Below are 13901 nucleotides of genomic sequence, written 5' to 3'. Positions count from 1 at the left end.
AGCTTTGCTTGAAGGAATAACCAGGCTTGAAGGAATCATAGTGCTATCCCAGAGGGGCTGGAAGGGGATTTTCCAGCAGCAGGACACAGCAGGATTTCACGGGTTCCATTAGTTCTGGCTCATTCCCTGTTTTCTGTGCCAGGGGCTCCTTAAAGCACAAAATAGAAGAGAAACAGTGAAGATAAAGTATCTCCTGTGTGGCTCGTTCCTGCTTGCAGTGCCCAGAGGCACTGAGGCTGTCACAATATTTGCCTGTCCTTGAGAGCTGCCTGGACCAGCTGAAGGATCTGGAATATTCAAGAGGCACCCAGGAGGGTGGGACTGAGGCTGTCAGGGCAGTGCTGGGGCACAACGAGCCCTGAGCTGTCCAACATCACTAATTCTACCTTTTCCTCCCCATTTCTGAGCCTTCTTGTCATGTTCACACCACCCTGCATCCATCATCTCCCCTTCCTCCTGGAGAGAGCTCCTGCTACCAAGAGCATCCCGCTGAACTGGAGCCTGGTGCCTGTGAATTGCTTTCTCAGCTGCTCCTGGAACACAACAATTTCCTTCATAATTTCTTAACAGCTCATACAAAACCAAAAAAAATATTGGTATCTGCTTTTATTTTTCTCAGCTGTGCTTCCACGTGCTGGTTGGCATGCAGGACTCGCCGAAGGTTTCCTTCCTGGGAATTAACAGTTCACCGTTATTTGGGGTTTTTTTTTGTAGGAGCATTCAGACAAAATCAAACAACTCGACTGAGTTAGGATAAATATTTTCAGTGGACATGCACAACACATCTGCTGTGCCAAATATTTGTTGTTGTTTGCCTGATTTGCTTTGGTGGAGCAGTTTCATGTTCTGCCAGCGGAGCTTTTTAAAAATCTCCTTCAGAAGTATTATCTGTGTTTCAATTCTCACAAACACACAACACCAAATTTCCGGGATAAAAATGTGTCGCTTTTATTTATTTACGCTTCAGATCAGTCCCTGCTTTACTCCCCCAGCTCCCACCCTGGGGGAATAGTTAAAGGGACCCTCAGTGTTCCCTGCCAAGCTGTGGAGCTTTGCTGCGTCCAACACAACTCTTGGAGTAGCTTGGTGTTGCCATCACGATTATGATGATTTTTTAGCTCACCAGCCCCTTAGAAACGCCTGATCCTCCTCACTAAAGCAGAAATACTTGTTCTTAAAATTTACATTTCCTTTGAGAGCAAGCAGTGTAAGAGAGGAGCTCAGAGCTGTGAAAGAGTTTAAAAAAGGGGGAAAAGTAATCTGGGGTGTTACGAAGACCTGGGTGTTGCCTCTTGTGTTCCTAATTAGAGTAAATTAGGAGTATTTTCTTAGCATCAGTGGTCACTGCCAAGCCATGTGGAAAACAATGTCAGCACGTTTGCAAACCCAGTTCCTCACTTTATTTTGCACCCACAGCTATGACTTCTGTTCTTCCTGGTTTCCTTGTCCTGCAGGAGCTGACCTTGGTGTGGGGTTTTTTTTGTGTTTCAGGGTTGTGTATTACACTGGCTACAGGCAGGTGTACCAGGTGAGGTCCCACACCACCTACAAGTGCTGTCCAGGATGGTCCCAGCTTGCAGGGGATGCTGGCTGCCTGCACCGTGAGTATCATCCTGCTGAGGCTCTTTATTTTTGTCTCATTTCAAGTCCTGTGCCAGCAGAAAATGCTCTTAAAAATGTCTTTAAATATGTGCTTAAAAATTACCGTGGTGGGGGATTTTTTTTTCTTCTGTTTTTTAAAAGTTATTGTTATTTTTTTTAAATCTCCTTTAAGTGTGCATCAGAAGGATTCTGCTCTGGCTTCTTGGGAAGCACTGCCTGTTGCTTTCTATTCTTTGAGAATTTCCACACTGCAGCATGAAAAAGTCCCAGTTATTCATCCACTTGCCAAATGCTACTAAATGTTTAAAATCGAGCCCAGATTGGTGTTTCAATGGCATCAGTGGCAGAAGCTGTAGAAGCTCCTTTGCAAGGTGTGTCAGGGGCTTGGTCTGTTATTTTAAGAGTTTGAGCTGCGCCTGTGAGAGATTTGGGATCTCTGCGTCCACCTTTGCCTGCTCCCTCCTGGATCCAGAGGGTGAGCTGGGCTCAGGATGGTGATTTTGCAGTGTCAGCCTGGAGCAGGGGACACACAGCCACAGGGGAAGGGGTGGCACTTGTAGGGTTTGGAGTGGAGACCCAAAATTTGAGGCTTTGGGATTCCATGGCTGGATTGCTGCTCTCTTCCAGTGCAATTCCCTGCCAGACAGGCGTGGAAGTGTGTCCTTCCCAGCTGTGGGGGAAGCTGCATTCAGGTTTGCACGTGAGTCAGGCTGGGGATGTGCAAATGTTAGTCTGTAAGATGATTTTATGCTGTTGTTGCAGAAGACAGAGGCAGCTTTATCCCTCTGGGCCCCACATTCCCTATTTCCCTCCAGATTCTCTGCCTGACACTGAGGCAGCTGCTGTGTCACTCCTTCCCCTCCTTCCCCTAAACCCTGCGGCCACATCCAGCTGGGGAAACATTTAACTGGAAAATGCTTTTGAGGTGTTGAGAGCAAAGAAAAAACCTCTTGAATTGAACCAAGTTTTATCCGAATTTATGTGTAAAACCAAATGTCCCACTTGTGCAGAGTCCCTGGTGCTGTGGGATCAATTCCCTGCCTCAGTGCCTGGTTCTTTTCTGATTTAGACTGTGGAGGTGTTCTCCACCTTCCATACAGAAAAGAAGCTTTGGATTTAGGTGCTGAGCAGGAGAACCAGCAGAGCTTTTGGGGTCTGACCTGCCCTGCCATCAGGGGAACCAGCTCTGTTGTGGAGGCAGTTGGGATTGGGATTGACCTCCAACACAGGAAGGTGTCTCCCACAGCTGCTTGCCTTTTGTTCTGTGGAGATGTTGTCTGTGCTTCAGGCTTTGATGCTTGAAGGTTTGAGGAAAAAAAAATGGATAAAAAGGTGTGTCCAACAACTAGTCTTTATTCTTCCTATTCCAAGCTGTGGCACAGGAGAAAAACCTGCTGGGGAGAGGAAACTCCATGGGTGCTTCATAACCCCCTGTGAGTGAGCAGATAATCACCTCAGCTGAACTCAGAAAAGCACCTTCTGTAATGATTTTTCCTGCCAAGGAAATGAGTAATTCCATGCAGGAAGGAAGCAGACAAAAGGAAATAAAGCTGCTCGGGGCACGTTCTGAACTCATCCTTCTCATTGCTGGAGCTGGGAATGGTCCTCAGGGGCTGCTCACTGCAGGGCTGGGGTAAATGAGAGAGGGATGGCCAGGCCCAAAAGCAGAGTGACACCCGCTCAAAAACTCCTGCAGGAATTGCTGCTGAGCTGCTGGGGAGGTTGAGGTGGATCATGACCTGGAGCTGGTGAGCTCTGTCTGTTCAGCCCTTTACACCCGGCTGGATACCATTGACTTCACACCCAGGGTGTGCTTGTAACCTTGTTTCTGGGACAGAAAAATAGGTATTTATGTACCTCAAGTGCAACAGGCACAACAGGGTGCTCGTCTCTGCTGGCCCTCAGCACAGGCAGGGGCACTTCCAGGGGCAGAAAATATAATTATGTTGCTCTGTGAGTCATCTTTGGAGCCCCTGAGAGCAGCAGGAGAGCAGCCGCCTGATTAGCACTGAGGTGGGACAGTGGGAATTGTGTTCTTTATTCCCAGACCCCACAAACAGCAGCTGGAGGAGCATCCCACAGGTAAATAGGACAGCTCTGCCCTGCAGGTGCTCCAAGCCAGGGTGTTTGTCCTGGTCTCTGACTGTCTGGGCTCTGTGTAACTAAACCCTCACCCTGAGGAGCTCCTGCATGTTGGTTTGCAGGGGTGTGATGGCTTTTCCTGCTGGTGGCTTTGGCCTCAGCACAAGGATGTCCTTCTGGAGCAGAGGAGGGTGTAGGAAGGTCTGGCAGGGAATTGTCAGTGACCATCAGGGTCAGGGGCACACAGCCAGGCTGTTATTTATGGACATTAGAGGACTCTCTGGTTGCTGTGCAGCAGGCTGGGGTCAGCCTGCTCTTGCTGCTGTGGCTCTGCTGAATGCCACAGAGCTGTGCCAGAGCATGTCAGAGGGATTTGTGGCCCTTCCTATCTGCCTCCAGAGATCACTGATGGTGCTCCAGGAGTGCTGAGCAGGGGAAGGGCATCGCTGCTGACAGTTTAATTAGGGCTGCTGTGCAGTGGAATCTCTCCAGTGAGGTCGTCTTGCTCCTCCTTGGGGACTGGAAACTTGCTGGTCATCACTTCTCCTTAAAAATAAAAAAACCCAATCCATGTGAGGGGAAATTTTCAATGTGTAGCCAGCCAAGGCCTGCTGCCACCTTCTTGTTTGAACATGACAATATTGTCTGACATTGATGGTGATCTTAAACACCATTATGAGATGGGATGTCCCACCATCCTTAAGGGTATTGGAAGAGTTGTTTGGGCTCTCAGAGCTGTGCTGGTGCCTGGAAAGAGGAGTTTTCCTTGTTGCAGCCATTCTCCTGGGTGTACTCATTGTTAGCTGAGGTTGGAGGCTGTCTGTAGCAAAACTGGGCTTTGCTCTCCTTCCTCATGTGCAAGTTTGTGTCTCTAAGCCCTAAGCTGAGGAAATGGCTGGGACAGGACTGTGAGGACAGTATTGGGAGGGTGTGGGCTCTGCTGGGAGCAAATAGCTCAGAAGGAGATGCAAAATTTCACAGATGCAGAGATCTCATTGGTCTCAAAAAATGTTTGGCTTTGTTCTTCTCCTCCTGTCTCCTCTGAAATGGTGACAGCTGGGTTTGTTCCTGCCACCCCCAGGGCTGTCAGAGGTGAAGGCAGGGAGCCCTGTCCCTGGCAGGGTTCTGTCTTTTGTCCCTTCTTTTCTGTGGTTGCAGAGGGTGAGGATTTGTTGCCTTCCTTGTCCTGGACCATTCATACTTTTGGGAAGGATGAGGGTCAGAAGTCAAGGTACCCTTTGCATTTTTAGGATGGCATCAGGCTCTTTCCCTGCCTGATCACTGATAATTGAACTCTCAGCCTGAGCTGCCTGCTTTCAAGTGGCCTCTGAGATGCTACTTAAATTCCACCTGCATTCAACAACACATCATGGGGCAGGCAGCTCAGGTTTGTGGTAAAGGTTGGAAGCCTCGGCAGGAAATGTGTCTGGCTGACAGTTTAATTTCCCTGAGAGGCGGCTTTGCTTTGTCCATCACCTCCTGGCTGCTGGAGGCTCATTGTTTAGTCAGCTGAGAGGCTGTGACTGAACTCCTGAACCTCTCGCCTGCAATCCAGCCCAGTGTTGTTAAAGGTCCATCGTGGGCTCCCCTGGGAGTCCATCTCTGCTCAGGCAGGGGGTGGCTGGGCTGTACCTCGGGGAGCCCAAATATTGCTTTTCTTCATCGTTCTTCCTCTTAAATCAGTCTCATGTCTCCGACTTCCCGAGGATCCCGCCTCGCTGAACCCTCACAAAGGACACTGCCTGGCCTTTGAGCAGAAGGCGGTGATGCTTCCCATAATTTATTCTTTCTCTCCCGTTTCCCTGAACAGTGTCATTACCCTTTCCCCAAATTTCCTCGCATTAAACTCTGTCGCTCTGAATTAGGAGCTCGTTTGCAGGAGGCCTGGAGGGCAGGGAGGGGGGAGCCCAGCAGCCCCCAGCCACCCCCGGGCTGGGAAGTAGGTTATTATGATTTCCACTCGGTATGTGCCAGCCTGCAGCACAGAGCAGGGAATTGTCCGGCTCATTCAGGAAATCTGGGGCACTGCCAAGAATAACACCCCTGTCTTCTAACCCCTGATTTGTGTCGCTGAAATTGCTTCTAATATTTTCCATTGTTGTGCTTTGGGTCTCGCTGAGCTGCTCTGAGAGCTGAGTGCTGCCTGCGAGTTGGGCACCCTGGAGCCAGGCTGGGCTTTGCTGGGACCCTCAAGAAAATGTGGGGTTTAGGTGTTTAAGGTGAAAGATTCAGGAAAAAAGAACCAAACCACTGTGCAATCTGGCCACACAGCCCCTTCTATCTTATGGTGCTGAGGCCTGAAGGAAAGGGCTAAAAGAAAAGCTGGGAAAATACCCAGAGCTGGGAAAATCTGGAGGCTGCAGCTCTAGAACACCTTGGCACACACCTGGAGATGGGAAGTTGTTCCTGCCTCGCTGTGCAGGGAAATATTTGCAACCCACAAGTATCACAGCTCGGCTGAGCAGGATGCTTGGCAAAGAGTTTCCCCAAGTCTCAGTGCTCTGCCAGCACGGGATTGATATGGGATCACTGCAGTCCCTGGGGATACGTGGGCATGGAAAGCGACTAAAGCGTTAGATGAGAAGATAACTGGCTTTGTGAAGCAGCATTTCATCACGGGTTCATTAGTTCGGGGAGACAGACGAGTGTTTGGGATTCAATGCTACCTTTGTGTTATAAATAATCTTCTCTTCTGGAGGGCAGGGAGTTGGAAAAATCCTCAGGTCCTTGAAAGAGCCAGCACTGAGGCTGGAGGATTTCAGCTCTAGTGCATCGAAGGTGCAAAGTTGGTGGAGTTTGGCCCAATCAAGGTGTCTTTGTGTGGTAAAAGAAGTGATAGAAGAAAAGTGTTTTAAGCAGGTACATAGCTCTGTCTGGCAAGAGGGTGTATTTTGATGGCAAATGTGAATATTTAGAGAATGCTTCATTCACTTAAACCTTCGCCAAACCTCCTTAATCACAAACCTTCCCTAACCACAAAATCTCCACCAAACCTCCCTAATCACAAACCTTCCCTAACCACAAAACCTCCACCAAACCTCCCTAATCACAAACCTTCCCTAACCACAAAACCTCCACCAAACCTCCTTAATCACAAACCTTCCCTGACCACAAAACCTCCCCAGACAGCTCAGGCTTGGCAGAAGGTGTTGTGTGAGCCAGGAGCAGGATTTAGCACAGAGGAGAAATCAGGAAGTCAATTGTGTTCCTGTAGGAAAAACCAGAGCCAATATTTGATATATGGGGGATTCAATAGTGGGAACTCAGTAACGTGGTTGTTAGATTTCCATGTACTGTAGATTAAAACTGATTTTTCAGGCGTGACAAGTTGACACCCACCAACTTTGGGTTCCTTTTGTGCAAGTAATCCCTGCCCTTTCCCAGCCTGGATTTCGTGTGGCTGCCTCAGACTTTTGAGCTGCCTTTAACAATTGATAACTTCGCAGATTTATCTCCTGGTGTGCACAAGCTGTCCTGCCCTAAAACTGCAACCCCTGCCTTGCACTATTTCCATCTGTGATCCCTTTTCCTCCGAGTGCACAATTAGTGTTTTGGAGCTGGCGTGGGGTGTTTCGTGCCAAGAATTTTGGAGGCGTTTTGGAAGCCTGCGCGGGGTGCCAGTTATAATGACACAAAATGAAATGTGTAATCACAGACCTGCTTTTTCTGTCACTAATTAGTTACAGCTTTAGCTGGAATGGGAAGAGAAGCCAGGGGGGCTCCCAACTTGCACACAGGAGGGAGAAGCTGCAGCCAGCACAGCCCACGTGCTTGGGGGACCCTCGGCTCAGCGAGTGCTGCTGTAATTGTTACCAGGTGGTCCCACATTGTACAAGGGGTTGTAATTTAATCACAGCTTTGTATGTTTAGTTGGTAACTGACCTGAAGGCCCTGTGACACCATTGGTGGCTGCAGTGGGTTCCTTCCTGGGATGCATCAGCTGGAATAGATTGGTCCCCATGGCTTCTCCGTGGATTCTCCACAGTCTAGCCTGGGCTGAGAAGAGGATGGGGATGGGGCAGTGGGAGCTGCAGGATGAGTTGCCACCACTGTGTCATCAGGTGATGCTCTTTGCTCTGGGTTTGCCAGGTTTTTGCAGGATGAATTCCTACCAGTCCTGTCACTCTTGGAGTTTGTTAGTTAGCTCAATGAAAAGTGGAAGGAAAAGAGGAGGTGAGGGAAAAGGAATGAAGGGAGGAGTTGGCCATCACTGCATCTCTGTCCAGATCAGTGAACAGAGAGAAAATTTCATTGTCCAAATCTTTAAACAGATTTTAAAAGGAAGATGGATGCTTGTTCTGCGTCCTTACCCCCCGACAAAGCACCACACACATGACATTGCTCCTGCTCACGACGTTTCTGCTTTTGAGATCAGCATTTCCCAGTGGGAAATATAAACCACAGGCTGCATTTCTTGAGTTATGAGGAATACACACTTCCCCAGAAAAACCATAACCTTGCTTGTGGATTTCTGGGGACGATTTGGAAAGGTGGATTTCAGAAGCCTAATTGAGCATTCTGTGTCTCTGTGTCCATTTTACACTCCGCTGGGTGAGAACAGAGAAACGTGGCTGCTCAGGCTTACTTACAGTTTAGCTCCATTTCATCCTCTGGGCTGCCCGAAGGTGACGCCACTTTGGGGTAGCCAGATCCCTGGGAAAGCTTGGGCAGAGGTGGGAGCAGCTCCCAGCGGATTGTTCTAGAAAGATCCCTCCAATTTCAACACAAGAAACTTGTATTTGTTGCTTCAAGATCTTGCGTGAGTAATTTTCTGACTGTTTTACCCACTTGTTGGCTGGAAAAGCATTGTTTCACCACAGCCCTGATGTTTTCCTGTGAAGCTCTCAAGGAAAGCCCTTAGAGATTCCCTGAGGTAATTTTCTTCCTGTCCTAAATTTTGAGACTTTGAGCACTGAGCATCGCACGGTCACGCAAAAAAAAAAATCCCCTTTCCAAAATGGTTCAACTGGTTTTCAGATGTTTTTTTATCACTGTTCAAGTGTCCTCTGGGCCTGTGGGGACGTCACTAGGGATGGGTATGGGAATCATTGTTTTCCTCCTCCTTGCAGCCTCCTGTGGTTACGGCGTTTGTCTCAACGGTGGGAGTTGCCGAGAGGGATCCTCCCAGCCCTGTCACTGCTCCTCTGGCTTCCAGGGCACTCACTGCCAGCACGGTAAGCAGCTCTGCCAAATTCTTCCTTTAATTCCGGAGGCTTTGGAGCGAGGGATGCCCTGATTTATTTATGTTTTATCGCCGCCGTTGTTTTATCTGCAAAACTCCAACAATCTCCTCTCGGCTTTTGTGGTGTTTGGGGAACTTGGATGTTTGGAAAGGAAATACTTATCATGACTTGCTGTGAAACACAGCTCCGTGCTGTACAATAGCCTTTATTCCTGGCTGCCATCCGTGGTGGGATTTGCTGGAATCGGAGAAGGAAGCTGATTAAAGTTGGGTCAAACAAAGGAGCCCTGGGGTCACAGCTTGGGGGGTGAGCTGGGCAGTGAGTGCCACCTCGGAAAGGAATATCCTCCCATCTTTGGCCAGGCTGCATTTTGGGGCTGCTGAGCTTTATTTAATTAAGTTTTGTGTGATATTTGAACTCCCTCATGAAGGTTATTGAGTTTCCTATATTTGGGGAGTCACAGATGTTCTGGTTTGGGAATACAACAGTCAATAACCCCTAAAAGCTGGGAGGTTCCCTGGGCTGTGTAGATGATCAGAGAACATTTTCCTTAGGCTTCAGGGAGATATGGTTGTCTCTCTCCTCCCTCTGACTGTTGAATCTGCAAGGTCCAGGGCAGCAGTGATTGCTCACATCATCTTCAGGCAATGCTGATTTATAGCAGCTAATTAAATAATAAGACTTTTTGTCTTTCCCTTCCATGAGTGTGTCTGTTCCTTCTGAGACCCATGGTTCTATACTCTTTTGGAACAGAGAAGTGTGGAGGTAGGAGAGTTGACCTGAAAGGGCTGGAGAGGATCATTTAATCAAAACTTTGGACTCCCCCAAACCCACAGTAATCAGAACCGAGGGCAGAAAGGTGAAATGTGAATTAATCAGTGCAGGGAACACGCATGTCCTCTCTTGTCCAAGCTGGTGGAGTAAATGTTGTGTGTTCTGTGCAGAACCTGAGAGGTGAAAAAGTAATTTTCACACTTGGAAATGTTTAGCAATTCCCACAATTATAATTGGCTGCCGCTTTGGAAATAAAATACACATTTTGGAGACCCCTAATATTTTTTTAAAAGGGAAATGATTGGCTTGTTTTGGAGGAGAGAAAAATACAGCATTTTTCAAAACCCACAGTCCTTGCCACAGAAAATGTGCTGATTGAGAATATAGAAAGACTCCAGTCACAAGCTCATCCTTCCCTTCATTTCTTATTGACTCCTGATGATGGTTCTTTTTGGTAAATAATTTTTTTGGATGAATTTCTGGTGAAAAACCTAATTGTCTGGATTCTCATCTTTTCTTTCACTGTTAAAGTCCTCTGGGTGGTTGGCTTTGCTCATCAGTCAACATTCGTGCTGGATTTTCCTAGTAGGATGAGAGGCTGCTTTGGGGGAAGGACACCTCATCAGTGACTCATTCTTTCCATATCTGTCACCCCTCAAAGGAGCTATCCTGATGTTTGAGATGATGGCACCTCCTTGAGAAAGGATGGACGTGTGGAGCACTGGGCTGGAGTGACTCTGGATACAGGCAGGATGAGTCTGTTTAGTGAAAAAGATGTGAAAATAACCAGTGTGAGCAAAGCTGTGATATTCCATGTGTCGTTCATCTTCAAGAAATCCGTGTTTGACCCGATTTTTCTTGTCTGGAAAGAACCACAGCCGTGTTTGCTTTAGAGGCAGGACGCTCCCTGTCCTGGCCAGACTCCTATCAGAGCTTTCAGCACGGGATATTTTTGCTGGCCGGCCCTGAGCAGCAGCAGCCGGGTGTTTACCCTGGCCAGGCAGGGTGAGGTGCTGTCCTTCCTGCTCTCCTGAGCTGCTGACAGGAGAACATTCACTCTCTCTCTGGGTTAAATCACCTCCTGCTGAAGGCAGAGCCCTCAGTGGGGCTTGGAGCACTTGCAGGAAGCTCTGCAGAGAATCGTGTGTGCCTGTCTGGGTTTCAACGCCTTTTCTGTTGCCTCTTGGTGGCTTTTTGATCCTGTCAGATGCTGTCAGTGTGGAAATTGATCTTTTTTCCCCACTCTGCTTGTCCACCTGCCATCAGGTTGGCTTTGCTTTGCAGCAAACTGCAGCAGAGGTTGAGCTGGACAACATTACAGTGACCACTGGCTGTTTCTGGGCTGAGGAAGCAGCTAGGTTGTCCCAAACTCCTTTGGTACCTTCCACCATTGGCAGATGAAAGGGTTGTAAATGGAATATTCAAAGTTCGGGCTGAGGCTCCCTTTAGAGCTCCCTTTTGGGGGCTTGGATGTCAATGACCTCTCTGTGCAGGCTTATTGCTAGTGGGAGGGGGTTTCAGAGAGCCTGGGCTCTGCTCCAAGCCTGCCCAGCCTTCCTGGGAATCCTTGGACCACCCAATGCTCTGGGGTCTGGTGTTGGTGAACCCATCAGAGCCCAGCGAGTGCAGCAGAGCGGTGGCTGTGACCCTGTGGGAGGTGGCTGTGGCCCTGTGGGAGGTGGCTGTGACTGTGTGGCCAGGCCAGGGGTGTGAAGGTGGGTGTTATTTGCATCTCCTGCTGCACATCAGCTGCTCGGCTTCACCCTTCGCTCACTGGAAAGCTCCCAGCAGAGTGGATCGTTTCAGCAACACTCAGCCTCTCGAGGCTCTGATGTGGGAACTGCGCCGTGCTGGGGGGGCCAAGACCATTCCTAATTAGCCAGGCTGTGTTTTGAAGCATGGGCCAGCCCAAACCTCCTCTATTTCAGCACAAAGGAGAGGTCAGCTGTGGCCAGCAGGGCCGTGATTAGTGTCTGTGCCTGTAGGACAGCTCGAGTGGCTTTGTCACCCGCCGCTTCAGGAGACCATTATTGTGTCTTTCTTTTCTAGCACTGCCCTCATTTAGCCAGCCCTTGACGTGCCCTCGGTGTTGTTTGATTGACTAAGGACCTGATTTCTCCTGCTAATCCCTCCCAAGCTGTTCAGTTGGAAGCCTTTGGGTGTGCTGGGGCTGGGAGAGAGGGGTTTGCTGGAGGCCAGAGAAACGCTGCACTGCGAGACACTCAGAGGTGCTGGAAATCAAAACGGGAAGGGCTTAGTCTTTGGAAGCAAAGGAGAGCACAGGCAGTGTTTTCTTGGATCCAGGAGCCAGATGTTCTTTCCAAGACGGAGAAACTCGCGTGACAGCGTCGGTTCAGACTCAGGTGACTTCCCCAGCCCAAGGAGAGCCTGGTGCAGTCTTCAGAATGACGGTAGCAAGATATTGTGATCGATGCTTCCTGGGCTTGCAGTTCATGAGGCCAATTTAAAACCTGTTTTGTGGAATTAAATGGCTGCAATTGTTCTTCAGCTGTCAGTTCATTGGAGAGAATCCACGGTTAATAATACCAGGGCTAAATTAAGCAGAGCACTTCTCCAGCAGCCAAGAAGTCCGAATACTTTTATTTATAAGCAGCCTCCTGATTCACAAGGTTAACCTTCTGCTGGGAGGGGAGAGGAGCCTGAGGCCAGAGGAGATTCCTGCTGGGATTTTCTTGTATTTTGGCTCAGGAAGGCAGTGGAACAAGGGCAGCTTGTGCAGAGCTCGGCTGCGTCCTGTGCTATCGGCTTGTCCATCAGCCAAGCGTGGTATTTAGGAGCTGGCAAACAGGTAGGGCTGAGCTCTTTGAAGAAGTTTGTGAGAGGAAACAAGCCAAGGCGATGCAGGGGCTTATTCAGCTGAAAAACATCTTTTGTGAAGGGAGTTTGGAAGAAAAGAGAAAGTGTGCTGGAGCTGGGGGAAATTCTGTTGTTGTACCTGCAAAAGAAGTGTCCTGAGACTTGTGGGGTGACCCCAGGTCCAGAGTCCCTTGGTGAGAGGTGTTGGTCAAACACGATGCTTGTTCATCCCACCTGGCATCACCTCCAGCCTCCACGTAACTGCAGGGCAATAACTCTGTGAATAACTGAGCAGTTAATATGATTTGACTTTCTAAAGGTGAACTGGAGTACAGCAAACAGCCTTTTAAATGTGCATGAAGTCGTCCAGCTCTGTCCAGCTCCATCAGTGAGTGATGGAGAGCGTGCAGAGCAAAAAGAATTGCCAACCATTTGTTTAAAGGAACGCGATAGTGGCTGAAACAGAGCTAAAATCTGATGGGCTTTAGTGGATTTGAAATACGGCTGGCTTTGTTCTTTTCAAGCTTTTCTTGGGTTGAGCTCAAGAATTAAGGATTTCATGATCATTTAAAAGAGATTATCATATTGGGTGGAAGAAAATATACGGCTCAGGTCCTTTGGATGAGCTGTAGCCCTCTGCTTAGGTTTGGCAAATAAATCAGAGCAGAATCTTTTCACTGACATCACACTGATTTGAAACCTCCACGCAGATCTTTACTGCTCCTCATGTTAAGATCTGTCAGGGGCAAGAAAACTTGGAAGGAAATGACCCTTTCTTCCACCTGGAGAAGACAAAACCTCCACTTTGCCATGAGGGATGGGTAGCTTGGGCCAAGTCATGTGAAGTGCTGGATGGCATCTCCAAAGTGCTGTTTCCGTGAGGACTGGAGCTCCCGTGATCCCTCCTCCTCCGCAGCCCCAGCTCTAATCTCCCTGTGAGGATTTCCTTGGAGCTTCCCAGCCAGCTGTGACCAATTAAACAGGGGCTGTGGCTGCAAAACCTCAGCCACTCTCTGAGCTGAGCAAGGGCTGCGCAGTGTTTATGGTTCTGAGAGCAGTGAGGGCTGCCTGAGGTGTTTTCTTCCAGTAAACCACCCATGGAAAGCCAGGCTTGTGAGCTCGGAGGTGAGTCAAGGGACGTTGATGGAGGAGAATGGATTATTTTCCAAGCAATGTGAAATGCTTTGGTGTAACTGGACCGCTGGGATCCCATCGTGTAATTGGGAATAAGAAGGATTTGTTGCATGAATGCCAAGCAGACTGAATTAAAGCTGAATTCTTGGATTGTTTCTGGAGAGGGTGAGCCCATCCCTCTGGTCAGGTAGCCAAGGGCCATCCCAAGTTCACAATTCCTCACCAATTGCTGGTTTATTGCGATGAGAAAGAACAAGATTGTGTGTGTGAGAGCTAAAATCTTAACTGCTTTAGTGGATTCACAAAACA

The 13901-nt window shown here is 48.8% G+C and overlaps 1 protein-coding gene across 1 annotated transcript in view; it reads left to right on the top strand.

The window, feature by feature from the left end:
- Nucleotides 1-13901, top strand: part of MEGF6 (multiple EGF like domains 6) — a 73888-nt gene that overhangs the window by 4490 nt on the left and 55497 nt on the right. Inside the window, exons 3-4 of the mRNA XM_085080275.1 lie at nt 1492-1601; nt 8754-8858. Coding sequence (XP_084936401.1) covers nt 1492-1601; nt 8754-8858 — 215 coding nt within the window. The remainder of the gene's footprint in view (nt 1-1491; nt 1602-8753; nt 8859-13901) is intronic.

The sequence above is a fragment of the Lichenostomus cassidix genome, chromosome 21, assembly GCF_008360975.1.
Source record: "Lichenostomus cassidix isolate B80296 chromosome 21, HeHo_3.0, whole genome shotgun sequence".
Taxonomy (NCBI): Eukaryota; Metazoa; Chordata; class Aves; order Passeriformes; family Meliphagidae; genus Lichenostomus; species Lichenostomus cassidix.
This window is presented reverse-complemented; position numbering and strand designations above follow the sequence as displayed.